The 26,245-nt window shown below is 33.2% G+C and overlaps 5 protein-coding genes across 8 annotated transcripts; 3 read left to right on the top strand and 2 right to left on the bottom strand.

Annotated features, from left to right (window-relative positions):
* Positions 1–362: 362 nt before the first annotated feature.
* On the bottom strand, positions 363–3,531 carry LOC135832076 (inositol polyphosphate 5-phosphatase K-like). The gene is made up of 9 exons (XM_065345068.1): positions 3,294–3,531; positions 3,025–3,141; positions 2,876–2,953; positions 2,555–2,702; positions 2,311–2,486; positions 1,991–2,221; positions 1,747–1,900; positions 1,427–1,564; positions 363–1,352 (listed from the first exon to the last, which is right to left on the bottom strand). Exons 1-9 carry the CDS (start codon positions 3,305–3,307, stop codon positions 1,062–1,064), a joined length of 1,347 nt encoding a protein of 448 aa, XP_065201140.1. The 5' UTR covers positions 3,308–3,531; the 3' UTR covers positions 363–1,061.
* Positions 3,532–6,639: 3,108 nt separating this feature from the next.
* LOC135832047 (ankyrin repeat domain-containing protein 13D) lies at positions 6,640–11,142 on the top strand. Its single transcript, XM_065345024.1, has 12 exons — positions 6,640–7,026; positions 7,140–7,272; positions 7,350–7,520; positions 7,601–7,744; positions 7,819–7,999; positions 8,067–8,286; positions 8,362–8,487; positions 8,563–8,713; positions 8,786–8,947; positions 9,023–9,117; positions 9,190–9,272; positions 10,018–11,142. The coding sequence occupies exons 1-12, from the start codon at positions 6,895–6,897 to the stop codon at positions 10,247–10,249; spliced, it is 1,830 nt and encodes a 609-aa protein (XP_065201096.1). The 5' UTR covers positions 6,640–6,894; the 3' UTR covers positions 10,250–11,142.
* A 121-nt stretch (positions 11,143–11,263) lies between these two features.
* On the top strand, positions 11,264–13,787 carry LOC135832066 (gustatory receptor for sugar taste 43a-like). The gene is made up of 4 exons (XM_065345056.1): positions 11,264–12,463; positions 12,536–12,604; positions 12,700–12,789; positions 12,865–13,787. Exons 1-4 carry the CDS (start codon positions 11,555–11,557, stop codon positions 12,934–12,936), a joined length of 1,140 nt encoding a protein of 379 aa, XP_065201128.1. The 5' UTR covers positions 11,264–11,554; the 3' UTR covers positions 12,937–13,787.
* LOC135832053 (glutamyl-tRNA(Gln) amidotransferase subunit A, mitochondrial-like) lies at positions 12,956–15,220 on the bottom strand. Of its 2 annotated transcripts, none has more exons than XM_065345045.1 (8): positions 14,861–15,220; positions 14,585–14,780; positions 14,347–14,514; positions 14,088–14,263; positions 13,809–14,014; positions 13,516–13,733; positions 13,230–13,435; positions 12,956–13,158 (listed from the first exon to the last, which is right to left on the bottom strand). In XM_065345045.1, exons 1-8 carry the CDS (start codon positions 15,006–15,008, stop codon positions 13,007–13,009), a joined length of 1,470 nt encoding a protein of 489 aa, XP_065201117.1. In that variant the 5' UTR covers positions 15,009–15,220; the 3' UTR covers positions 12,956–13,006. The 2 variants fall into 2 exon arrangements, with proteins under 2 accessions (XP_065201117.1, XP_065201109.1); XM_065345037.1 differs by having other exon boundaries at positions 14,849–15,219.
* Positions 15,221–16,410: 1,190 nt separating this feature from the next.
* LOC135831902 (alpha-mannosidase 2-like) lies at positions 16,411–26,006 on the top strand. 3 transcript variants are annotated; one of them, XM_065344751.1, is made up of 22 exons: positions 16,411–16,788; positions 16,871–17,003; positions 17,147–17,271; positions 17,342–17,398; positions 17,943–18,032; positions 18,111–18,430; positions 18,505–18,645; positions 18,725–18,885; positions 18,954–19,140; positions 19,212–19,389; positions 19,468–19,652; positions 22,376–22,564; positions 22,652–22,724; positions 22,803–23,000; positions 23,076–23,236; positions 23,331–23,543; positions 23,634–23,815; positions 23,892–24,025; positions 24,109–24,261; positions 24,338–24,460; positions 24,550–24,837; positions 24,917–26,006. In XM_065344751.1, the coding sequence occupies exons 3-22, from the start codon at positions 17,161–17,163 to the stop codon at positions 25,079–25,081; spliced, it is 3,309 nt and encodes a 1,102-aa protein (XP_065200823.1). In that variant the 5' UTR covers positions 16,411–16,788; positions 16,871–17,003; positions 17,147–17,160; the 3' UTR covers positions 25,082–26,006. The 3 variants fall into 3 exon arrangements, with proteins under 3 accessions (XP_065200823.1, XP_065200833.1, XP_065200841.1); XM_065344761.1 differs by lacking the exon at positions 17,342–17,398 and having other exon boundaries at positions 16,412–16,788; positions 17,147–17,220; XM_065344769.1 differs by lacking the exons at positions 16,411–16,788; positions 16,871–17,003; positions 17,342–17,398 and adding an exon at positions 17,442–17,668 and having other exon boundaries at positions 17,141–17,271.
* The last annotated feature ends 239 nt before the right edge of the window (positions 26,007–26,245 follow it).

Raw genomic sequence — 26,245 nt, 5'->3', positions numbered from 1 at the left:
ATAGTAGCAACACGTATAATTTGTCTAGAAACCAATTGAAAAGTACACCATCAACAGCATGATATGTTTAGTCATGTAAGAAAACAAAAAAATGAATTAAAAAAAAATAACACATCAATACCCTTGAAATTTTTCAATACAGGAACTGAAAAACTATATCTAAATTCTCATTCACGATGAGCATAAAACGTTCTGGAAAATAACAATTGAAAAACTTGAAAGTAAATTTATTGTTCTTTCTTGTGAAAAAATAAAAAAATACTATCAACTTTCTCCGCAGTAATTTTCCGAAAAGTTTTACGTCATTCGCATTATAAATGAGGTTTAAGCATTACAAATTCTTCGGTGTTTTGATCACACCAGTTTACCTACCTGTAGCAAATTCGGTACATAAAATTTATAATAGGTAACATAACACAAGTAGGATGGGACAGTTCGCATTCGAGTGGAATGTACATAGAAAATACTGCTTGAAATACATAGATATTAACAATAACATACGCTATTTAAAATGCTGATATTTGAAAAAGAAAAAAAAAATGGTAACACGTTGAAAAGCTAATAAAAACATGCAGCCCATGGATCAGTAGAGATCATACTGAATTGTTCACCGTGTGTAGTTCTGCGAAATCTTTGAATAATGATGAGAAGCTTAATAAATGCCTTTTTATGGTTTTAATACCATCAGTTGGCATTTTCAAGTATACGTTTATAAAACGCGTGCCCATACCTGCACCTGCGCGCCATTTTACGTAAAAACGATAACGTATGACTGAATTCAAAAGAATTTGTTATTATTAAATTACTTATTGAATTCGTTACAGGCCAAAAAACAAATACAACAAAAGTTATACTATTGTTGAAAAAATTTTCCAGATAATACAGCTGCCCATAATAATTAAAAATGGAATCGCAGATAATCTTATAAAAGAACCTCACCAATACTCAATTTAAAAGAAAAAAAATGATTTCCTCGCAAAGATCGAAATGAAAATAGGAATTTCAGAGTCTAAGTAGATGTACTAAAATTTATACTCTCGTACACCTACGTATGGCTTTTGTCACCAATCCATAGGCACTCGACAGCCGGGAGTTTCTTCAACAGTAAAACATTCCGACATACCTAAAATACTATCAGAGTTCTTAGTAAAGTATAACAATCTATAATTTCCAGGAGCACGAATAGCTGTATCTGGAAAGGTAACTACGTATGATGTGCATGGCTGATTTACTGCAGAACTTGTAGCAACCATGCTTTCACCTTCGCACTCCGAGTCGTTGGAATGATTCTCATGAGTACTAATCGGTAAAAACACGTACGTCACGTATTCATCCAAACCAGTGAAATTATCCTGAAATTAGATACAACATGTCATGTAAAAAATACTCGTCTTTAAGCAAAATCATCTGATAAAATAAATGTCACCTTAAATACACCTATCCAATCCCAATCGGACGGGGTAACATCGGCTTCCATTGTAACGATGGCTTTATTTTCACTATCGATTACCCAACTGTCTACAGGTTTAAGTTCAACTTGTCTTTCGGTATAGTTACTGAATACCTAAAACAGCGTCGATTTTTTGTTTTAACGTCAAACTTGATATCGTAAAATTTACACTATGTAATTTTTTCAATAATTATTTTGAGAATTGAACATTGTAATTGTAAGGCGAAAAAATTATCAAACTAGTTTTAAAGTTAATTAGAACAAGTTTTCGAGTTCAACGCAATAATCATATTTACCTTCATCGTAATCTCGCTAGCAACCGGTTTATGATCACTAAGTAAATACTGATCGTAACTTTTGTAACTTATTTGTTTTACGTCCAGTGTGATATTTTCATAGGCGAATTTATTCACTCTGTATAGGATTCGGTCAGTCCACGCAGGTCTTCGTCTGAATTATAAATGAGAAAAGAATTAATACATATTTGACTACGAACAATAATTAATAAGTACATTAAAACAAAACGATCAAGATACCAACTTAGGATCGTAGACTTGGGAATGAAAATTGTATTTATACGTTGGCTGGAACGTTGGCCCATTCTCGATCAATTCGCTAAATGCTTCTCCACTAGCCATAACTTGTTTTAATTGATCATGATCTAATAAAGACGCTATTTGGTTACTTTCGATTTTTTTAATTATCACATTAGCAGGTAAACTGATTTCATCATCCAATCGAAAATTCAAATCACCGAACCAAAATACATAGCTGTAAAAAAACCAATATAAACTGAGTACGTTTTTTCTTCAATGGTTGGGTATTAATAACCTCGCAACTAGTTATAGCTTATTATTTACTCGTGAAATAATATCGTAGTCGTGTCCTTGACTGTGAATTTTTGTCCTTGCAGAATAGTATTGTAATCGTCTATTCTTTCCTTAACGAAATTGTCATGCGGAGCTAAATGGCAATTCACAAAACAAACCGAACATCCATAAATCTGAAGCCGAGTTGTAACTGCACCCTTGTTACCCTTAAACACAAACTTGAATTAAAATCATGTTCGCGAACCAAAAAAGAAAATCTAAAAACACTTCGTACCCAAAATCCCATCAATCCAGTTCTGGTTTGTTCTGTATAAATATCCCTCAAATGAACTACGTGTTTTCTTAAACAAAATATATTCAAAAGTAATCCAACCAATCTGCTAGTTTTCACTTTAACGTAATCGTAGGGTGCTAACGCCGTCCTAAAAGAATGATAATCAAATTTAAAATTATGAATTGAAAGTGGCACATCGTTTCATATGATAATCTAAAGTAATATTACCAATTACCATTTACCATTCACATATTCATTTCTAATAAAGTAGCTCAAATGGCTCGAATGAGCATCAAAGTCTGGGTTAACTTTTCAACTTACTTGAAAGCATTGGTCCAAGGATCATTAAAGAATGTATCCATTACGTAATTTTGAGGCTGCGATTTCACTTCTTGTAATCTATGATGGGAATACGTGATTAAATAAAAGTAATGTAAGTTGTAAATACACTGCTTCTTTAAATTTTTTACCCAATGATATAAAAATCTGGAAGACTATCTTTATTTTTGAACTTTTTAACGTCCAACAAATCCAACATATTTTCATCTGGGGAACGAGTGGCAACATTCCATGTAATGATATATATTCTGCAAAACATAAGATTAATAATCAGTTACGTTTTATTCGTTTGAAAAACAATGAATCTAGATGATAAATTTTCAAGTAAAAAACATTCAGTCTACACATATGAATCGCATTTCATCGAAATAATTATGTATTCAAACACACGAAGTATTACCTCAGCGTATCCATTGAAACAGTTGGTAACCAAAAAAATCAATCAAAACAAATAACGTCAATTATCTAATAACATTGATACTTTAAAAAGAAAGTATTTATCTCTTATTAGAACTGATTAACTTCAAATTTTCATTCAAAACACCAGTTTTACCTAGTTAATTAATTTATTTACTGTGTTGATAAAAAAATTTCACTACGATTGTACGATTTCTCGACTTATCGATGCGAACCAAAATATCTTACAGCCTGTAACGGCTCTAGGGCACTACACATCATAGGTATACTCATCCACCATTTTGTTCCTGGTTTGAGGAACCAATGCAATACGTGGACCAGGGATTATTTTAAGAATTTTTTGGAGCTACACAAACACAACCAGGATAATTTTCAGTATCAAGATTCTCCCCTTATTTTTCCAACTCTCCCTGATTTTCTTACCACCACCACCCCCCCCCCCCCCCAAACAGCTAGACAAAGTTTGTCGAAAAGTCGAAAACTATCTATTCTGTTTTTCTGATTTCGACATTTTTCAAATTCAATCATAGGTTTTTTTGAAATGGGAATTGTGTAGAAAACAACAAAATTGCCCCGAGCGAAGCGAGGGAGAAAAGTTTGAAAAATTTGTAGTTCGAAAAGTAGAACAATATCAATTTTAATGTAAGAATTCAGTTTTTCTGATCTCAACTTTTGAAAAATTTGATCGATAGTTTTTTGAAATTTGAAGTGCGAAGAAGAAAATCAAATTGGCCCGAGCGAAGCGAGGGCAAAAGCTTTTTGAAATTCACTTGATGTGAGAAGTCAGTTTTTCCACCACTGATATTTGTAACAGTTTGAACAAAAATATTTTTCAAGTGCAATATTAGCTCTTTTTTCAACTTTTTTTTCATTGAAAAACTCCCAAGCAAATTAGTAAATGTATCTACATATTTTTGGTACTACTCAAATATGTTGGCACTACACAAAATGTGCGGAGCTTTTTTTTTCAGGTTCCGGGTTTCGGGGCTTGGGCTTTTAATCAAAGATTTATTAGGTCTTGGGCTCTTGGGCTTGGATTGAGGCCCAGGAAACTTTGGGTTTGGGTTTCAGGGCTCAGTGTTCAGGGCTTGAATGAAGTGTTCAGGGCTTTCCGGGGCTTGAAATAGAGGGATTCCATAAAAAAGGGGCCTTGGTGATTTATTTGGTTTTTTTTTTCGTTTACAATTTTGAATATATATTAAACATTTTTTAAAAATTAATTTCACCATTTTGTCCATATTCAGTGATATTGAACTGTTCATCCATGAAAAAAAAAAAACGAATTGGAAAATGTTAGCTGGTAAAAAAATTTTTCAAGTCCATTTGAACTTATATAAAAAAAATCACTAATCAGTGGAAAAAAATCAACTATTTTCCTTCCATGAAGCCCCTCAATTGCAATAATTCTAATGAAGAATAAAGTGAAATCTGATTCGATTTTCTGTTGAAAGAAAAACTAAAAACATTTTAAGGGCAGATTCCGATTGCTTTTTTCAAAATGAATGGGACAGTTTTTTTTAAAAAAATCAGAATTAAATTTTTTGGAATTTTATTGTCCAAATTTTCTAAGTATCATTTTTCAAAGAACCATGAACTACCTACAGAATAATAAATAATGTACCAAAAACCCCTTAAAATATTAAACTTTTTGCTGAAGTTGTAAATTTTTTTTGAAATTATGAAATTAATCATCTTTTTCGACTTTTGAAGTTTTGAGATGCGCAGAACGGTAATTACAATAATATTCACAAAATTTGCACAAGCCCTGAAAAGTGAAAACGTGAAAAGCCCCAAAAAGCCCTGATCACAGTTTGGGTTTCGGAACTCACGTTCTGGGCTTGGTTTTCAGATGAAACTTGAAAGGGTTTCGGGCTTTGTAGGTTAAGAGTTTTTAAGGTCTTGGGGCTTGGACATTCGGGCTTCAAGGAAATAATCGGGGCTTTTTCGGGTTTCGGGTCCTGGTCTCCTGGTCCTGGGCCGGGCCCAGGGACGAAATAGGCATTTACGATAGGGGGGGGGGTGGTCAACCAAAAATTTGCCGACTGATATGACAAAAAAATACCTACCTATTTTGCCGATTAAAACAGTGAGTTTTTTATTGTGAAAAAAATGAGAAGAAGACAATTTAGTCAATTGATATACTCATCACGTATGTGGGTATAATTTGCATGTTCATTTTTCAATTTTTAGAAGCCTCAAGCAGAATTTTTGCATTTCATAAAAATGAAAATATATAAAAGGTTGGCCCGAACGTAGCGAGGGCAAAAGCTGTTGAAAATTTGTATCCTTATAAGTACAAGAACAATGATTTTTTGATGGGAGGAGGTTGATTTTTTCGGTCTAAAATTTTCAAAATTTGAATGATTTTTTTAAATAGAAATTTTAGCTCCAAAAAAGAAAAGCAAAAAGGTCGGAAACAAAGTGAGAGCAAAGCTCTCAAAATTTCGTATTTCGAGAAGTAAAAAAACATTTTTTTTCTATGTGAGGAGTTTATTTTTGGATTTAAACATTTGTTAAAAGTTTGAATATAGTTGATTTTTAGAAAGTGTGATTTTGAATAAAAAAAACCACGTGTCTGAGCAGTCTGAGTGATGTAAGGGCTGAAAATTTTTGAAAATTCATAATTCAAGTACCTACCTAGTATGTAAATTGTTAATTATTACTTTCTTTCAGAAAGTCAATTTCTTTAAAAAAAATAGGAGGGTACTTTTACCTAGAGCAGATATGTCCCAGGTGCAAAAATCTAGAAAAAAGAGAACAACTGTATTCAGCCCGAGCGAAGCGAGGGCAACAATTTTCAAAAATGTGCTATTCAAGTTCCATAAAAGTCGGCAAATTAGTCTCTATTAAGATAAGACTACCAATTTTCAAAACTGATTGACTTTGTCCAGTCTCAGCAAAGTCGGCGATTGCCGACTAAACCAATTCTTCTCAAATTTCCCAAATTTGCCGACTATCCATAACGACTGGGGGGGGTCACCCCCCTTAGTTTCGTCCCTGGCCGGGCCTCATCCCTGAAATAATCACTGCCGTGGACTTTTCCAACTTTTTCATAAGAACGTCTTTGAAAGAGAATAATTGAAAGAGCTTTCCAATAATATGCAACATATGCCAATAGAAGACCATTAATTTTTTTTGAATTATAGAATTTTTTTCAACATGTATTTTCAAGTTGAAAATTGTGTGAAATTGGTTTAAATCTTTAAAAGTTTAAAATTAAATTCAAAGCAAGTAACAAGATGGCGGATGAGTATACCTACGGTTCTAGGAACGAAGCCCGACTCGAAAACTGGTATTATTGTGAAAGTAGAATGACGTTCAAAATGAATGATCGTTCAGAAATTTTCATTTATTTATGAGATGAGTTATTGATAATGCTCTCGACTTGAACTTTCGTCAAAATTGATAAGAAATGCTTTTATTTTAATAACTAATTGTTGGACTATTTCATTCTTGATGATTGTAACTATCGACCGCTGAAATTCGGAGTGAAACGTCACTTTAGTCAAACAATACGCGCGTTATCTGTTAAATGACTTGAAACTTCATTTGCAAATAAATCGTATTCATCGTCAGTTGCAATTATGCCTCGAAGCGCTTCGAATTCGAAAAAAAATCTTCTCAAGACCGAGGAAGTAGCCGAACTGTACCCTTTACATACACTCGTGTGGTGTAATAATGCCGAAGTTTTACACGAAAAGCTTACCGAAAATAAGGTATGAATAAAGTTCTTATTTGTTTCTACAGCAGTACTTAGTAACATTGTAAAAACTATTACATATTGTACTATAAAATAATTTCTTAATGAGGTATATATTTGCCATTGTAGGATGATATTGAGAAAAAAGATCCTCGTGGCAGAACTCCCTTGATGTTGGCAATTACCTTGAATCATTTTGATTCTGCTCTTGTTCTTCTAGAACACGGTGCAAATTGTAATACAGAAACGAATGGCTGGTCAGGTATGCAATTGTGCAATAAGTATCCCTCAAAGAAATCTAATCGGTATTAACGGTATGCTTTTATTGTATCGTAATAGCTGTTCAAGAAGCTACGGTGACCGGAAATAGAGAATTAATCAAATTAATCATAGAAAGGCGTAATTACCAACGGAAATGCAATCAGTTTGGAGGTATTCCTCAACTCTTACTGAAACTGAAAGAAGCGCCTGATTTCTACGTGGAAATGAAATGGGAATTTACCAGTTGGAGTAAGATACAAATTTAGCGATTTATTGACAAAATTTCGTTGGCGATGATAGAAGAATGTACATCGATTGAATTTTTACAGTGCCATTGGTAACTAGGATGTGTCCAAGTGATACTTACAGAGTTTTCAAACAAGGTTCTAAAGTTCGTATCGATTCCACCTTGATGGGATTTGAAGAGCTTAAATGGTTGAGAGGCAATTCTAGTCTAATCTTTCAAGCTAATGGTATATGAGACTTCATTGAAACATTTTCTCAGTAGGTAAACAGAACTAGAATAACTTAATTAATTTTCTCGCAGATAATTTCGGAGCGATGATTGAATTGGACCATAATACGCAGAAAGTATACTACGATAGACGCTCTTTTGTCGCGCCAGATGACGTTTCTCAAGTCAAGGATGGCTCTGAAACGTTGAAAGCTCGAATGACCAATCCTATTGTTTCATCTTACATTGACACCGAAAAAATAAGCTTCGAAAGGTAACGAAAATTTTTGTTTACGATGGATTATTAGGCTGTTACTACATGGATTCATATGTTTATTTAGAAGTAAAAGCGGAGTTTGGGGATGGAGACAAGATAAAACTGAAACAATCAACGGATATCCTTGTAAAGTATTTAGTGCGAGTAACGTGGAATTGATCACCAAAACTAGAATGGAGCATTTACAACCAGAGGATAAGGATAAGTTCCAAAATAACGGAAATGTTTTGCAAAACATTTTGGGTTTTGGCGAAAAAGACGAAGATACCCATCAAGAATGTCAAGTTAGTTAGGATAGTGCTCGAAATGTGTGAATAAACTCCTCTATACGTAATAATAATCTTATTGGCGTTTTGCAGTCTTCAGATGATCCAGAAACTGGAGGTAATGTCACTTTACACGAATATTTTACCGAAGGATTTGATTTACAAGGAAGAGATATCGGTACTCCAAAAGATCTTTCGACGAAAATACGGAAATTCAAAGTAAAAATATTCCTCATATAAGTTATTCGTTTATTGATTTCTTTTCATTATTATGATCGATATATTTATCAATAGGCCAATTTGTGGTTATGCAAAGATTACCCTTTAAGTTTACAAGAACAGATAATGCCAATTGTGGATCTTATGGCAACTTCCAGCTCTAATTTCGCCAAACTGAAAGACTTCATAGAAATGCAACTTCCCGCTGGATTCCCTGTAAAAATCGGTTCGTCGAGTAATATCAAATTTTTGTCTTACCGGAAAGAATGTTTTAATAAAATATTCTTTATCGTTTTAGAAATTCCCTTATTCCATGTTCTAAATGCCAGCGTAACTTTTGATAATATATTCGCCGCCGAAAGACCAGTTACTGGCGTGACAATGATTCGTGATGAAGAACGTCTGATGTGCGATATTGATGAAAGTCTTTTCGAACCACCTTCCCATTATACATTTATTGGTATGTAAATAATCCATAGCCAGATGCAAACAACGAATAAAACTCACGTTTAATAAATTTTTACTCTGTTTTTAGACCTTAGAAAACGTAGCTTGGAAGAGGAAGACGACCTTCTTCAGTACGCATTACAGAACAGTTTCATTGGCGATACCGAATATGATCGAGATCAAGTAAGCTCAATGTTTATTATAATTGGGACTGAATTCCAATACAATTGCTGATTTTCAAAACTGTGTAACTAGGTGGACGTGTGGGAAGTACTTCAAGCTCAAAGATCTAGATCACCCAGTATTCCTGCCGATGATGAAGAACGGGAACTTCAACGGTATTTATTTTTTTCATTTGTGATCTGTCACGAGAATTTTACAGGAAGGACCTTTGAAGTTTTGAGTCTATGGTCTATGTATCAGGTGATCTAAAATATGTAGGTCCATGAAACTTGCATCACTTTTGGCCCCCATGAGTGCCAACATGGCCCGATATTTTTTTTTCAGAATCTGAATCATCACATTCAAGGTTGCCAAGTCCAATAATCAAAATTTCCCAAAATCAATTTTTTCAATTTTTTTGAATTTTTTGTCAAAAATGTTGCAAAAACTACCCGAGTATGACATATTAATGAAGAATAAGTTATTATTATTAAATTGATCATGTTTCTGAACAAATTTGTTCATGGTGAAAAGAGTTGATTTTTCCAGCTCAAGCCTTACTCAAATTTCAAAATATGGCACAAATCCTCCAAATGTGGGCCGATTGTTGCAAAAATTTGCATTTTGACTCCCCAGAACATACCTTTCAAGAAAATCAAAAAAAAAAAATGTTTTCAATTTTTACTGTAGTTGCTCTATTTTTTTTTACCTTAGATTTAGGGTCAAGAGAATCGTTCGCGAACGTTTCAACCCCCACAGTCGGATTCTGCGCCCTAAGTACTACTAATATCCACCATAAAAAAGATATAGATTTTTTGGACACTAAGCTGGTTTTTTCGTGACAGATCACATTTCATTTTCGTTGCTTTCCGATGTTGAAATGATTTAGAATTTTCAACGCAACTTTATTTTCGTGTTCAGGGCCATCGAAGAGAGTTTGATTTTAAGTTATGGAGCTGCTGAAACGTCAAGTAATCCAGCTATTGAACCTAACGTACAGAGTACAGAAGTAGTACCATATAACAACGAGGACAAGGAATTATTGACCGCTCTTTCTCTATCAATTAAAGAACAGACGGAGCACGAGAAAAATTTAAAAATAGAAGAGGAAATGTTACAGCAAGCATTGCGAATATCGATTAATGATAAATAAAATAACGAAAATTGTTTTAAAGTAACATTAAATTCTTCAAAATTGTTTGTATCATCACTATAGGTAGTTGAAATTACCAATTCATTATTATTTTCATTAATTTATTGATTACATTTATTTTTAATGGATACTGTCCGATGTTCAATACCTATGAGTTTTTTTTTTGTCACCTTCAACTTGAATTCTTCATAAGTGTTTAAATTCTACGTTACAACTTCTTCGCTTCCGATGAAAAGAACATGAAAGTGGCAATGTGATTATAATTTTATTTAGTTGATTACTTTTTTGTTTTGTTTTTTGTTTTAATTTATTTTTCAAGTTTTAATATTGTAATAACGATTTTGAAATGTTGTCCTATTTTTATTTGTTTTTGTTATTTATTTTAATCAAAATTTTTTTTCCCTTCGAAATGTTCTAATGTACAAAAAATGCTCTTCTCTGTTATTGCCAATCTACATTTCAAATCATCGCGAGTCTTCACATACATATTTAGAGTGACTAGTTTTCCAAATGTATTAGGTGTTTCTTGCGCGATTTATTAAAACAATCGAGCAGTTCTTTATCAAATAGAAAATGTTGTTTTGGAATCAAAAACTTTTAAAAGGATCACAAATCTAAACAAATACAAATATGTAATTGTATTAGTACGTATAAATATCGTATTGTTCCTATTTATATTAGTGATTTTAGATGTGATGTCATACTTTTTGAAATTTCTCATAAATGAATTTGTGGTAACTTAAACTTTTTATTAGCTTAAAATTTTCTTTCCACTGTCGTCATAATTGCTTCCATTAATGTGAATATTAACACAAAGTCACTCGATGAATTTTTTATTACCATCATTATATTGTGTAACAGTAAAATAGAAAATTATACAATCGTATCGTGAAGACTTTTTTTTACTGCGTATTTCGATTAGGTATCAATATTGTTTTTAGATGAATGGAAAACCCCTGCACTTGAAAAAAAATGTCTAGGTATTTAAATTCCAAAAAAAAAAACGATGAAATTATACGTAGTTAGCGATGTGATCAGTATTTTACATGTAATGGTAGGCGTAATGTTCATGATAGAATTTTTAATCCACCAACTCGGATTGTTTTCGTAAGAATTCTTGATTGACAGTCTTCTTCTTGATTGTTGTTGTTTCTCATTGTTAAACATTTTAAAACAGTGACATATCTCGGTTACCTACCTCTTTTAATAACAGGAGAACCTTATGCCTTAGCACTTGAAAAATTCACACATCAAGTGTCACCCTTACCATAATCATTCGAAGTTTTTGTGCAACAGTGAGCTGACATGTACTCGTTTTCTAAAGCAATTTTTGTGCTGTGTAAGTGCATGGGCGTAGCTCCGGTGAAATTGGTCAATGGGGAATATGTATTCAGTTACGTTAATTTTTTTTACAACGTAATCTTTCTAACTTCGCTCGTATGCGTTGGTTTGCACGCTTTACTATCCGATTATAAAAGTACGTTTCGTGGAAAATCAGTCAGGATGAAAACTAGAACAGCTATTGTCGTAACGTTCTTAGAAATATTTCTAAATATGATCGTTATCGCAAGTGGAATTCTAGGAGCCGCTTTCAATTACCAAAAAATTCACGAAATCGCTTCGGTACTGAAACGCGTCGATGAAGAGCTACGGACGAAATGGAATTTCAGAAAATTCAATTTTATATTATGCGGCATATTAATTCATCATGTTTTATTGATATACGTCGATACGTATTTCTGGTTCAGCCTGACGCCGGATTCATGGTCGTATGCGGTTTGCTACGCGTATTTTTTCGTTGAAATCGCCATCGAAGCGCAATTTGCTTTAATAGCGTGGGGTATAAAATGCAGATTTCAAAAAATTAACGACACTTTGGCTGAAAATCTAGCGTATAAATATTTTACCAAGTATAAAAGACCATTTCACTTGAAGCAACATTTATCCTTCGAAATATTTCAAGAACTGCACTGGTCTTTATGCGAAGCGATACAAATTGTTAATAATGGATTCGGCTGGCAACTATTAACTTCAGTCTTATGCATATGTGTCCACATCATCGTGACTCCTTATTTTTTATTATTGGATTTATTCTATCCGGCTGCTTACGGATCCGCAGATATTGGTTTCCTGATATTGCAAGTAGTATGGATTATTACGCATCATATACATTTATTGCTAATCGTTATACCAGCTTCGGAGACTACAATGCAAGTGAGTGGGCATGTTTTATCGTATGACCGAATTTCTTCTGTCAAAGATACATCACGATTAATTTCACCATAGGCGAAGAAAGCTTCCATTATATTGAGCGAAAATTTGAATTGCTGTATACCCACAGCTGATATTTTGAAGGTACCTGTACCTATCTTTAGTCACGTATTTCGATTATGTAGCTTCTCGTTTTCTTTCAAAAAGTGAAGATTAACTTTTATTTTCTATTTTGACAGTTGGAATCTTTCATTTTACAATTGAAAAAACATTCGATTAAATTTTCCGCGTGCGGTTTATTCTACTTGCAACGGCCTGTCATCACATCGGTAACTAACTACATATTTTTCATCGCGACAGGAACTTCAAAAAAACATAGGTGATTAATTTTTCATTTTTTTCAGCTTATCGGTTCAGTAGTCACATACTTGGTGATTCTTATACAGTTTCAGAATTCAGATAAAGTATATCATTAATACGAACAATAAAATGAAATTCACGCGTAAAAAAATTAATATAATAACCAACAAACAATAAAGAAAAACATCACGATACTAAATGAGGAAAAGACACAGCTTTTTCAAGCCAACCTGCTAGTTGTAACAACGCTGCATCTTCGAAATTTCTTCCTATAACTTGAAGACTTATTGGTAATCCTTCTTTCGATAAATAAATAGGTATCGATATTGCAGGACAACCTGATAAAAAAAAAGTTCATGTGAGCTAAACACGAAAATTAATTTCAAAATTAGCCGGACGTATTTCTTACCAGCCATATTTACCGCTTGAGTGCAATAATCTTGTAACGCGCACTGACTTCGATTATCCAATTTAGTGAAATCACTTAATAAAGGAGCCGTAGAAAGAGTAGTAGGAGTTAAGAGAAAATTGAAACCAGAATTCCAAGCATTCTCGAAGTCGTCTGCTATTAGTCTCCTTACTTTCATGGCCTTAACAAAATACTTTTCGTAATTCCTACGAGAGAAACACGAAAACAAATAGTAAGTTCAGGGAACCTGATAAATCGCATAGAAAATGATTACATAAATCCATACCGTTGTAAAAGAAAATAATTTCCAGCTAAGATTCTCGAGCGTACTACGGGACCAAAACCTTCACATCTAGACTCTGCTATAACTTGATCAGTGGATACTTGTGCTTGAGATCTGTGTCCGAATAATAGACCGGAATATCTAGACATGTTGCTAGCAACTTCACACGCGTTAAGTATCGAATAAGTTACAATTGAATGTTCTGTGTGTGGCATTGACATCTAAATTGTTAAATTTATTATTAATTTTAGTGTAAATAAACGTACGGAAGAGAAGTGTAATCGTCTGTATTTTACCTCTTGCACAGTAGCTCCAGCATTCTGGAAAATATTGGCGATGTATTTCCACGTTTCTAGAATCTCGGGGGTTATGGCAGAATTATGGTATTCTCTTGGAATACCAATTTTGACATTATTAATATCGAATTCCTCATTCAAATTAACTGGTTTAGTATTTTCTTCGACTGTAGTCGAATCGAAACAATCTGGTCCGCTAATAATATCTGAAAATAATTTATACAGAGTTGATTATTTCTTGGGGGTTGAATTTTCATAAAAATGAAATCAATCTCTAACTGAAAACATCAGCTGTGTCGTTCACTGTACGAGCCAAAATGCCGGGAACATCCATAGAGTTGACTAGAGGTATGAGTCCATTTCTCGATACAACACCGTAAGTTGGTTTATACCCGATAACACCACAATACGAAGCTGGATTTCGTGTAGAACCACCAGTATCGGATCCAAGAGCACTGTTCTTATAAACGTATAATAATAAATCGTTTCAAAAATCCAATTAATTTAAAATACATAAGTCCTGTATCGTAACACTTACGCAAAAACACTTCCAGTAGCAACGGCAACTGCACTTCCACCAGAGCTACCTCCAGCTATTCGCCATTCATTAAAATCTTCGATACTCTGAGTACGGTTGACATCATATTGTAAAGGTGATCCCCAAACGTTCTTTGTCGGTCCATGAATTGAATCGGTGGTACCAGAGCTACAGATTAGAAGAAATATCAGATTACATTAGCTTTGAGACAATATAATAAAACGAAACATTTCTATACCCCATAGCGAATTCATCTAGATTCGTTTTACCCAATATAACACCGCCAGCTTGTTTCAATCTCTTTACAACTGTAGCATCGTAAGGAGCGATAAAGTTTTGCAACATTTTAGAGGAACAGGTAGTCTTCACATTCTTCACACAAAAATTATCCTTAACGCCGATGGTAAGTCCATCCAGATTACTCAAACGTTTACCTGAAAAAAAAGTCATAATGGTAATCAATTTTTTTTATTAAGTTTGTTGAAGTACACAAATATATCACCATTCGATATACGTTCGTCACTTTCTGCTGCGGCATCTAAAGCTTTGTCTTTTAACAAAGTAACAAAAGCATTTACAGCAGGAGTTTGTTTTACTCGTTCCAAACATTGCCGGCAATGATCAGTAGAACTGTTTAATACAGTTTTAGAAACAAATGCCATGATGGTGATTTCAAGAGGTAAAGGTCAGCATGGTTAGTATAAGAGCAATTTTCAACGTGAGCAAACCATCGTATTAATTTTAAAAAAATACAGAATTCAATTATTCCATTATTTGAAAAAAAGGAAAAACACTATTATTTTTCATTTTTCAGTTTTCCACTTTTCCCCGTTTTTATCAAATCGTGGTTGTTGTCGTAGTGTTGGGCACAATCGATGTTAATGTTGAAACTATCGATATTACTATCGATAATGAAAAAACGCTCGCTATCTTGAAACTATCGATATCGATAGTTTTTCGATAGTGTAAAAGCTCATTTCTTTTGTTTTTTGATTTGAGCATATTTTTTTTCTTTTTCCATGTGGATTATTTTATCATATTTTTAGGTCTTTGATTAGCATTTTAAATTTAGACTTTTAAGCACAAAAAATTAAAATTTAGAGGTAAATTTCTGAAAACGTTTTCGTAAATGAAGGTAAAATAAATTACTACTCGAGTGAAGCGAAAGTAAAGTAGGTACTTTCAACTTTTTGAAAAAATGGGTTCAAAAAACGAAAAAACGTCAACTTCTGCATGTTTTATTCTGAATTTTCGCTCGCAAGAGGAAGCGATGGTCCCCTTAACGTCCCTTACCTACCCATAGCACACCTCTCGACGTCTCGAGTGAGGTACGGTACTGTTGTCTGTTCTTGAGCCATTTCAGGGAGTAGAAAAAAGACTTCAAAAATCAAAACTTTAAATTTTTTAAAAATTTCTGAATTTTATGAAAGTCTTGAATTATTTGATCATTCTTTATCAATTTTTTTAATATTTCTCGGAGGGTGGGGGCTGGGGATAATTTTTCACGTTGAGACATGATAAATATAATATTTTTCAATAGCCTAAAACAAATATAATATGACAAAACGTGTTTTTGAGAGGTTTTGCATCACTTCAACTCCTATACTTGATAGTCCAGCATATGACAATAGGAGTAATTGCACCCCCCCCCCCCGCCGATCCACCAGTGCAACTTTTTTCTTAAAGGGGACATACTAAGGAACATTTTAAAGCAAACTTGCCAAAAAAAAAGTTGGCCTTACCTACAAAATGGCGGCCATTTTGTAAGTAAAGCCAATTTTTTTTTGGCAAGTTTGCTTTAAAATGTTCCTTACGATGTCCCCTTTAAGAATAAAGTTGTCCCGGAGTATCGGCGGGGGGGGGGGTGCAATTACTCCTATTGTCATATGCCGGACTATGATGGAAAACCGTGAAAAACGCTTATAAATAAACACGTTACAGAAGACTGTCGATAAACTATCGATAGTTTTCCGATAGTTTTTACTATCGATAGTCGACTATCGATGTTATAAAACTATTGATAGTTTGAAACTATCGATTGTGCCTAACACTGGTTGTTGTGGTGGGTGCAGTTCTTATCAGATATGAAAATTTTGTGATGTAATTTAGCTTGTGATTAAATTTTTTATTGTTCTAATTTAATTTAACCCTTTAAAAAATATTTTTCGGCGGTCACTTGTGATTATTCTGCAGTAGTATTAGCAGCATTTTGTTCAATCTAGTCATAAAAAAATAATCACCCAAGTTCCAAGCAGCACAGTACATATTTCAAATTGATAAATCACATTCCCAGTATAAATTTTCATGTTGCATCGCTCGCGAATTAATCGCTATAATGATTCTAGTAATTAATAAGAGCATTACGTCTTGTATCAGTGATAAAAAATCGTTTAACCGATGCTTCGATAAAAACATAGTTGCTGGCATTTTTCAAGCTTCTGGGTACGTCTACGTATTCAAGATGCAACTTTTTACTATGTATTCTATGTTTCCGATTTGAATTAATTTCTTATCTAAATTTCAGATGCGCAATGAGAACTTAATCTCCTTGGAGTACCATTATGGGATAATCGAACAAATTTCTGCTCTCTGTTTCTTCAAAGAAGTTATACGTCGGGGAAATGAAGTGATTATAATTGCGAGAAATTAATTTTCAAGTACTAGCTCTTCAGATATTTTTTCCCAAGAATTTGTGAATCATTTATTTTTTATCTTCAATTGTCTATACACGTTTATTTTATTCGATGCCAACTTCAAGTGCACTGCCTGTTTTATACATCAGTATCTTTTTTCATTTCAGATCAAGTAGTTGAGATGCGAGTGAAGAAGAAATTGTTGTTTTTCAGCGTCTTATTTTTCATTTCGACTTATTTCGTGTTGTATTACCTTTTAAATAGTAGTAATTTTTTCAAAAAAAATAACAAGGTAAAATTGCATTTATTTATCTAGGATGTTGAATTTTCTTATCATTTAAAATGCGGTGCGAATGTTGTAGATTTCCGATGAACAACCGGCATATGCTCATTATAAAGCTAGAGTGTTTATTGCTTTAGTAAGTTATTCGACTAATTAATTTTGACGTGAATGTTTTTCAGATGATTTTATTGGGCAGTACATCTGAAAGCGGCATACCCCGGATCGACTTGAAAATTGGTGTGGTGACGTGTGTGTGGAAGTTTTGAAAAGAAATTTGAATATTTTATGGAAACGAATATCACCACCTAAGACAGATGACATCCTTGCAAACGACGTGTATTTTTTAAAACCCTATTTTGATCAGCAACCCATGGTAGCTGGATGGAGTACAGGGGTTTCTGTTTTGGTTTGAATTTTTTTTCGCTTTTCCCATTATTCTGCTTTTTAAAATTGAATTAAGATTTTTTATGGAATTTTTCTTTTCTAAATGGGTTATTGATTATTATTATTTTTTTTAACGAGAATGTGGGCTCGCTCGATGGCTCATGGAATATTTCCCAAGGTTCTTTTTCAGCGCACCGAAAAACGTCTCCATACTAATTTTCAACCCTATCCACTTAGTATACCCCTTTCGGAAGTACCTCCTAAAACAGCTTCGTAATTTATTATTCGTATTGCAGAATCAATCTCACGGACGTATACGACAACATCATGAAGATACTGAACACAAGTGCGAATCTATTGGTTCGCATTCATCGGCAGATATTCAGGTTTCTTTCATAAATGAATAATTTTTCAACCATTTCAGAATTTGGAAAAACTCTTTCTTAATCAAATTTTTTTCGCAGATGTTCAACGTGTACAAAGAATTGAAATTCGATAACTTAGACGGCGGTGCCTGGAAGCAAGGCTGGAATGTTCAAGCGGACAGCAAACGCTGGAACGCCGATAGTAAGTTGAAGGTATTCGTTGTGCCCCATTCGCACAACGATCCCGGATGGCTGAAGACGTTCGAGCATTATTACGAAACCCAGACCAGGTTCATATTCAACAATATGATCGAAAAATTGAGGGAAAACCCTCATCGAAAATTTATATGGGCTGAGGTTTCGTACCTGTCTTTGTGGTGGAATGAAGTCTCAGAGGTGAAACGAAAACGGTTTAAAGAGTAAGTTCGTCTAATATATTCGAATATTTTTTTGCGAATTTTCAGTTGTAAATAGATTTGTTTTTTTCCATCAGATTGGTCGACAATGGACAAATTGAAATCGTTACCGGCGGTTGGGTTATGACAGACGAAGCAAATTCGCATTATTATTCCATTATACAACAACTCACTCACGGTCATCAATGGTTACGTGATAATTTACAAATCGAACCCAAGTAAATATGGCAAATTTTAGCAGCTGAAAAACGTTACGATAGGTACCTACTATTAATGTTATATTTGAAAATTTTATAGGCGTAGCTGGTCAATCGATCCTTTTGGCGTATCACCTACGATGCCTTTCCTGTTAGGTCATTTCGGACTGGAATCACTAGTCGTTCAAAGAACTCACTACGCCGTAAAAAAATACCTAGCGAAACATAAACAGTTGGAATTCCGATGGCGACAGTTCTGGGGTATGCACATTTTTTGTCCAATTGAATTCCTCCTCTCGAGCGTAACATAATAAAAAATATTTTTTCAGATGGATCTGGAAAACACGATTTTTTTACCCACATGATGCCCTTCTACAGCTACGACATTCCGCACACCTGTGGCCCCGATCCCGCAATCTGCTGTCAGTTCGATTTCAAGAGGACGCCGCAATTCAGCATCACGTGCCCGTGGAAAAAACCTCCGCAAATGATTAACGATAAAAATGTCGCGTTTAGGTAAGTGCCTGTGATTTGACTGTTGTGGAAACAAATCCCAGCCTTTTTCTAATATTAATCTTTACCTTTAGAGCGGAGTTGCTGCTGGATCAATATAGGAAAAAAGCCGAGCTTTATGATACGAATGTGCTACTGATTCCGTTGGGAGATGATTTCAGATATGACGTAATGGCTGAATGGGACTCTCAATATCAAAATTACGAGAGACTTTTCGCTTATATGAATCAAAATCCTTCGTTTCACGTTGAGGTAAATTTCGAATTCTAATCTTTTTAAGAGATAGAAAAGGAAAAAAAGGTGAATTACGACGACGTTACTTTTTTATAGGCAAAGTTTGGAACATTGCAAGACTATTTCGAAGCTGTAGAGAATCAAAAATCAGCCGATGCATTTCCCAGTCTACAAGGCGATTTTTTTACGTACGCTGATCGTGATGATTATTACTGGAGCGGATATTATACTTCAAGACCGTATTATAAAAGAATGGATCGAGAACTGATGTCCTCTCTGAGGTAATTTCCTCTCGTGATTAAAATATTTAGCTTACAGGGATTGTACTCAAATTTTTCTCAAAAAAAGTAACTTTAGTAACCAAAAAGTAACTAAAAAACTTCAATGCATTCAAAATCAAAAAATTACATTTGATTTTAGATTACAAAAAAAAAACAAAAAAAAACGTAATGATAATTTCGATAGCAGTTTTTTCAAAAAACACAGAAAAAAACATCAAAATTCAAATATCAACCATTTTTGAAAAAAAAACCTACCAAAAGCTCAAAACAGATAATTATTAACATTTCAAAAGTAAACTACTCGTAGATTAAAATACAAAAACAACGCATGAAAATAATATTACGGATTCCGGAAACATAATCGAAAAATGTGTTAAACTAGGTAACTTACTAAAAAAATTGCAAAATTGTAAGAAGAGGGGGAAGTCTATCGAAACCGGGAGGAACGAAGTTCAATCTTTCAATCAAAATCATTTCAAAAAATCAAACACAAAAATACCAATTGTAAAATAGCAGAAATAATATTGACATGAGCGAGGATTTGACGAAAAAAAATCGAGTGTTTGAGAAATAATGAACAATAATTTGTAAAAAAATTGCATAAATGAGAAGACTCATTTCAGAACGGGAAACTTATTATAAAATTAACAGGAAAAGGCGGCGGGGAAGGGGGGAGATTGCAATCCAAATTTGGAAAAAAGTGATTTGTGAAAATCATTTCAAAAATTCGAATACAAAAAAATGTACCTTGCTTCAAAAAGAAAAAAGAAACCTCCATCAAAACTGTCAAAAATCGACACGATCCAAAAAACATGGAAAAAAGGCGACAAAATTATTGAAAGTGAGAGAAAATAACCAAAAGAGGAAGCAGAGCGAAGATTAAGATCTGGAGAAAAAAAATAGTCCAAAAATAATGTTGAAAAATCTCTTCGTGATCTTCTTTTAATAAATCAAAATCGCGAAATTCAAAATGAACTAGAAAACAGAGCGTTGTCAAAATTTACAAAGTTGAAAAAAATCACGAGGATTCCAGAATAAAAATTCGATTAGAAGTACTTACCTAGAAAAACTCCACCGAAAAAATTAAGGTAAAAAGCACTAAAATTTAAGAAAAAACATCGCAAGAATTGAAAAAAAACTCACGAAGGAAAATCGTCCAAAAATTGGAAAATAGAATCTATGAGAATTCAAAAGAATAAAACTTGAAGAAATCCTCAAAAAAATTCCAAATAAAATCATCAAGTCTCAAAGTCCAAAAAAACTCGAAAAAAATCTGTAAACAGGAGAATTCTGCAAAAATTTAGGCAGAAAAAATTTCAAGATTTGGGACTAAATTAGGAGGAAAATGTTATTAAAAATCTCGAAAATTCTAGAAAAAAGATTTCGCCGAAATTCAGAACAAAAATTTAGGCAGAAAAACAAATCAATGAAATTCAAAACAAAATTATGGAAATGATGAAAATGGAAATCTTTCGAAAATTCAGTTCTGCAAAAATCATAAGAATTCAGAACAGAGAACTCACGAGAATTAAAATTAATTATACATTCGGAAATAAAATCGAACATTTTTTGAGGAAAATCATCGAAAAATATCTAGTTAAACTGAAGAGGATTCGACAGAGAAAAAAAAAGTGTTCAAAGAGAGACAAAGGGATCAACGAATGAAAGATATCAAGATGCAGAAAAATCCACCACAAAAGGTGAAAATACACAAAAAAAAAACAAAGTCATCTAATTTTGAAGAAGCTTCCCTCCCTTCACGAAAAACAAGATCAAAATTTAAAGGAAATTATGATTTTTGGAAAAAGAAAAATCACAATTCCAGAAAAATGAGAGCAAAAAAGTCACTTTGTTTTTTAAAGCACGAAACTAAAAAAAAACCTGTTGAAATGAAAAAAAATGCAGTCAACATTTAGGCAAAAAAATGACCACAATAAATTTCGGACAAAACTATAGAATTGTGAAAATACAAAGTTAAAAAAATCTTTCAAAACTGTAAAAACTTCGCCAAAATTTGAAACGAGAAAAAAAATGGAAATTTCGAGAAATTATCGAAAAACTTGAAAAAAGAGAACTCGCGAAAATTCAAAAAAAAAAAAATCATACCCGTCAGAATAGGGAAAAATCTACAAAAATTCAAAATAAAACTCACCAAATCGGCGAAGAAAAAAATGCACAAAATTCAAAAAAAGCCATCGAACCGAAATAAGGAGAAATCCCGACTATTTGAGCAATAAAACCACACAAGCTCGAGGGAAAATTTTTATGGAAAAATCACGAGAATTCAAGGTGATAAAATTCGGCAAAAATTCATCAAAATTCAGAGTAAAATCATGGGAAAAAATCACCACCAAAATTCAAGATATAAAAATCAATCAAAACAGGAGAAAATCCACTAAAAACCATCGAGAAATTCAAAAATAATAATACCTATCAAAATTGGAAAACCTCTTCGTACATTTCAAATCAGAACTGAAAAAAAGTACATTCATAACGCTGAAAAAGCAGTGATGCCATTTAAATGAAAGCAACGTTTTTTTTTCGAAGAATGTTGGATAAAATTAAAAAAAAAAGGGAAACTTGTGAAAAAGTAACTTTTAGTGACCAACATTTTAAAAAAGTAACCAAAAGTTACTATTAGTAACTTGGTTACTTGAAAAGTAACCGAGTACAATCCCTGAGCTAGGTTTTTATCATTACGCGGAATTGTTTTTTTCCCTCAGGAGTGCTGAAATATTACATTCTTTAGCGTGGAAGAGCGCCGCATTACGTGATTCGAAATGGTTATTATCGGATTCTACCCAATTTATAAAACTATTAAGACAGGCACGTGCCAGTTTAAGTTTGTTTCAACACCACGACGGAATCACCGGAACAGCCAAAGATCATGTGGTTAATGACTACGCTGATAAGTACGTCTATTTTACATTTCAAATGTGCCTATTAGCCTACTTTTATATTTTTTACAATTTTTTGTAATTTTATACGCTCGATTAAAGGTTACAAAAAGGTATGGATGGCGCCGAACTTGTAATGCAACAATCTTTGAATTTCATTTTAAATCCCAATAAGGTGAGATTCGTAATTTCATTTCGATATAGTTGCAATTGAATATTTAAATGCAATTTTTTGTTTACCGTTTTATTTTAGGATACTAGTCAACGTGATCCGGAGACAATTTATTTCGAGTTGAAAGAGTCGAGAAAAACGCCGTCGAGTGATCGTAAACATAAGATGATTAGTTTAACTGCTGATAATTCGTTGAGAAGAGTGGTTGTTTTCAACTCGTTATCGTGGCACCGTGTCGAAATATTGAATCTGAAAATTGATAGCAATCGATTTTACGAAGTATGTTTACCATTCTATTACTCAATAGAATTACTTGCATCATTAACCGCTAATTCTTTCATTACTTCGCTGTAGATAATCGACGAACATGATAACCTCATCCCGTATCAAGTAAATCCGTTTTGTGAAATTAATGATCACGGTAGCGGATGCTACCTGATACATTTTAAAGTCGACATCAGGCCTTTAGAAATAAAGACGTTTTTCCTCCGGTACAATCGGGAATCAACAAACGAGTACGTATTGATGAGGAAGAGGAATAACCGAATAATTATTTTAATCGATATTTTTTAAAATTAGAATTTAATCGTTATTCGGATTTTTTTACAGTGTTAATATGGCTTCTTTGAAGATAATGAACTCGTTTACGATTTCGAGTGATTTAGAACGTGTCAGAGAGTTTATCAAGGACCGCCCTCCAGTTTCTGAATTCTCTATACAAAATGAAAAATTGTCGGTGGCCTTCAGACCTGATGGGTTAATAAAAGCCATCTCATTAAAAAACACCGATTTTACTGTACCAATTCACTTAAATTTCATAAAGTTAGTAAGATTGAATTTTATATCACCGAATATTGGAATTAAAAAAATGAATCAATTTTATTTCTAATCACCTATAATTTATATTTTCAGATACGGTTGCCGACACCAAAGTCGAGTCATGTGCGGTGCCTATCTATTTATCCCCGATGGTGATGCCAGAACTGTGGATTGCGCAGTTCCAATGGTAAAGATAATCGAAGGCAAGCTGATCTCAAGTGTTATAACATATTGCGATTATGTTGTTCACGCTGTGAATATTTTCAACGCTGTTGGTAAGTCAAAAGAACTATTTACATTATGAAAAATGATGCCAGGAAATTGTGACGAGCGAATTTTTTCAATTTATAGGACCAGAAGAATATGGCGTAGAAATTCAAAATCTAGTCGATATAAGAACGGAGAAAAATTTTGAAATCGGAATGAAGATATCAACGAACGTGAAAAACGATGGAATATTTTACACCGACTTGAATGGTTACCAGGTCAGATTTGTGGAGGCTAATTCGATAATCTTTGTAGAATTTTGAATTTATCTCGTCAAATATTTTGTTTATAATAATTTTAGATGGTCAAACGACAGTATTTGAAGAAATTACCCCTTCAAGCTAACTACTATCCGATGCCTTCTAGTATTTATATCGAAGATGAAAAATCACGTGTTACTGTAGTATCAGCTCAACCCTTGGGAGCTTCTTCTATCGGCGAGGGTGAAATAGAGGTGAGATTTACCTACTCGAAGCTGCATATTTAAACTACAAAATTTCGAATGTGTTTTCAAATTCGTATTCCAACAGATCATGATGGATCGACGACTCAACCAAGACGACGAATTAGGATTAGGACAAGGTGTTCTCGATAATAAACCAATATTAAACGTATTCCGGCTCGTTGTTGAGAAAAAAATGCCCAACTGCAAGGTACCTAATTGAAAATGAGCAATTTTTTTTTTTTTCATAAACTTACTTATTCGTTCAATTTTTATATCGATATTACTTTTAATTTACAGAAAGTACCAGAGTCGCATTTAGCTGGTTATTTATCAGTGATTTCGTATTTATCCATGAATGCTATTTTATACCCGTTGACATTGTTTGTTCGAAGTGATATTGAAACCAAAGACAATGATTTACTGACAACATACAGTATTAGTACCCTAAATACTAGTGTGGATGTACATATTGTCAGCATGACCACATTACCTGAAACTTCGGGCGTTGGACTCGTGCTTCATCGAGCAGAACTCGATACTTGCGTTCATCAAGAGTACGAACGTTATATACTCAGCGATGGAATGGTATGTTTAGTAACTTGAATTTCTAACGCTGAGAAGTAATCCATATTTTGAGTTAATGACGTGTTGTGTTGTGTTGCAGGTAAACTTGACTTCTTTTGTCCCAGTCAATGAAAACGATGTCGTTTGCTCATCGTCGTTGTCTTTTGTCAACATTAATGATAAGTCAGTTTTAAACAATATGTATAATTTATGTCCGATGGATTTAGCTGCATTTTATGTAGGCAATCGTGATGAAGTTAAGTGAATATCTGTTTTGAATTCGTCGATTTAATGTGAGTTGTGTCTTGAAAAAAATTCTCCGAAATGAAGAAAAAAGGCGAAAAATTATCAACGAATTGGGATAATTTAAGATGGGAATACTCGATTTTGAGACCATTTTACTGATACGATCAATAATTTATTACTCTTAGAAATAATCGAACAACGACTTGGTTGATATTTTACCCAGTGACAAGTCTATAATAGGAAGACGGAATACTTTCTCATAAATTACATACGTGTTGTATTATTTAATCAATGTACATATTGTATAAGACTTTATTTAATTTAAAGACCTTTTTTTGTACAGTATTAATTATTGCTATTTTTTTAAATTATTGAGTAGGTACCTATGTATCAAAGGACCTTAATTGACCATTCGTGTTTTTGCTTAAGTAGTTTGTAAATTTACCTGCGTTTTAGTTCCTGTTTTAAATTTAAAACAAAATTGTGATACAGTGTTCACTTGTCAATATGTGTGTGTAGGTGTGTTTTTCTTGATAGCAAATGTGTTCGATGCACAGATTGATCATTACAAAATTTGACTTATTTTATTATCATCATGGATCTGCTTATGATTCTCTACTTAGTTTATAATATTACATCTTGCTGCATTCGCCAAAGAACTTATCGATCAAATTATATTACTTTATTTTTTTATTTAAAAAAAAAATGAGACAATTTTTTTCAAATGCTCACCATTTTTATTTTGTTTAAATCAATTCAAATGAAATGATGATAATGCTCTTTTTGTCGAAATGAAGTGAGAAATACCCAGTCTGTTATATTTTTGGCATAAGTATTCGAATTTAAGAATAATTTTATTGAATGTACTCACGTTAGCATTTTTTATTGATGACTTTTTGATTATTAATTGAATTGTATTATCGAATAAATATTTTTATTTTCAATTTTGAATTGTTTCATTATATTGTTAATTGTTTGAAAAATTTTCGAACATAGATACTTACTTCAATGCGTGAATAATTATGTAGTTTTGTGTCTATAGACAGTTCTGCAAAGATATTATGTACCTCTAACTGGAAAGATGGAATTTCATTTTCGATCTTCGGTGATTTTTCGAAGGACAAAGATTCAAATTTATTTGGTTTGGTGTTTCAATTATTTTTTTTTTTAATGAGAAGGGCTG

The sequence above is a fragment of the Planococcus citri genome, chromosome 1, assembly GCF_950023065.1.
Source record: "Planococcus citri chromosome 1, ihPlaCitr1.1, whole genome shotgun sequence".
NCBI classification, from domain to species: Eukaryota; Metazoa; Arthropoda; class Insecta; order Hemiptera; family Pseudococcidae; genus Planococcus; species Planococcus citri.
This window is presented reverse-complemented; position numbering and strand designations above follow the sequence as displayed.

Coding starts and splice junctions, on each gene's coding strand:
- LOC135832076 (XM_065345068.1), bottom strand. Junction 2,222..2,310: donor ACTACGATATTATTTCACGA/GTAAATAATAAG, acceptor GTTTTTTTACAG/CTATGTATTTTGGTTCGGTG. Junction 1,565..1,746: donor CTAGCGAGATTACGATGAAG/GTAAATATGATT, acceptor ACGCTGTTTTAG/GTATTCAGTAACTATACCGA.
- LOC135832047 (XM_065345024.1), top strand. CDS start 6,895: ATGCCTCGAAGCGCTTCGAATTCGAAAAAAAATCTTCTCAAGACCGAG. Junction 8,488..8,562: donor CGAAAATACGGAAATTCAAA/GTAAAAATATTC, acceptor ATTTATCAATAG/GCCAATTTGTGGTTATGCAA. Junction 9,118..9,189: donor CCGAATATGATCGAGATCAA/GTAAGCTCAATG, acceptor CTGTGTAACTAG/GTGGACGTGTGGGAAGTACT.
- LOC135832066 (XM_065345056.1), top strand. CDS start 11,555: ATGTACTCGTTTTCTAAAGCAATTTTTGTGCTGTGTAAGTGCATGGGC. Junction 12,464..12,535: donor CTTCGGAGACTACAATGCAA/GTGAGTGGGCAT, acceptor ATTTCACCATAG/GCGAAGAAAGCTTCCATTAT. Junction 12,790..12,864: donor AACGGCCTGTCATCACATCG/GTAACTAACTAC, acceptor CATTTTTTTCAG/CTTATCGGTTCAGTAGTCAC.
- LOC135832053 (XM_065345037.1), bottom strand. CDS start 15,008: ATGGCATTTGTTTCTAAAACTGTATTAAACAGTTCTACTGATCATTGC. Junction 13,436..13,515: donor AATTATTTTCTTTTACAACG/GTATGGATTTAT, acceptor TTTCTCTCGTAG/GAATTACGAAAAGTATTTTG. Junction 13,159..13,229: donor TCAAGCGGTAAATATGGCTG/GTAAGAAATACG, acceptor TTTTTTTATCAG/GTTGTCCTGCAATATCGATA.
- LOC135831902 (XM_065344751.1), top strand. CDS start 17,161: ATGCGAGTGAAGAAGAAATTGTTGTTTTTCAGCGTCTTATTTTTCATT. Junction 18,033..18,110: donor ATTCATCGGCAGATATTCAG/GTTTCTTTCATA, acceptor TTTTTTTCGCAG/ATGTTCAACGTGTACAAAGA. Junction 22,565..22,651: donor GTTAATGACTACGCTGATAA/GTACGTCTATTT, acceptor GCTCGATTAAAG/GTTACAAAAAGGTATGGATG.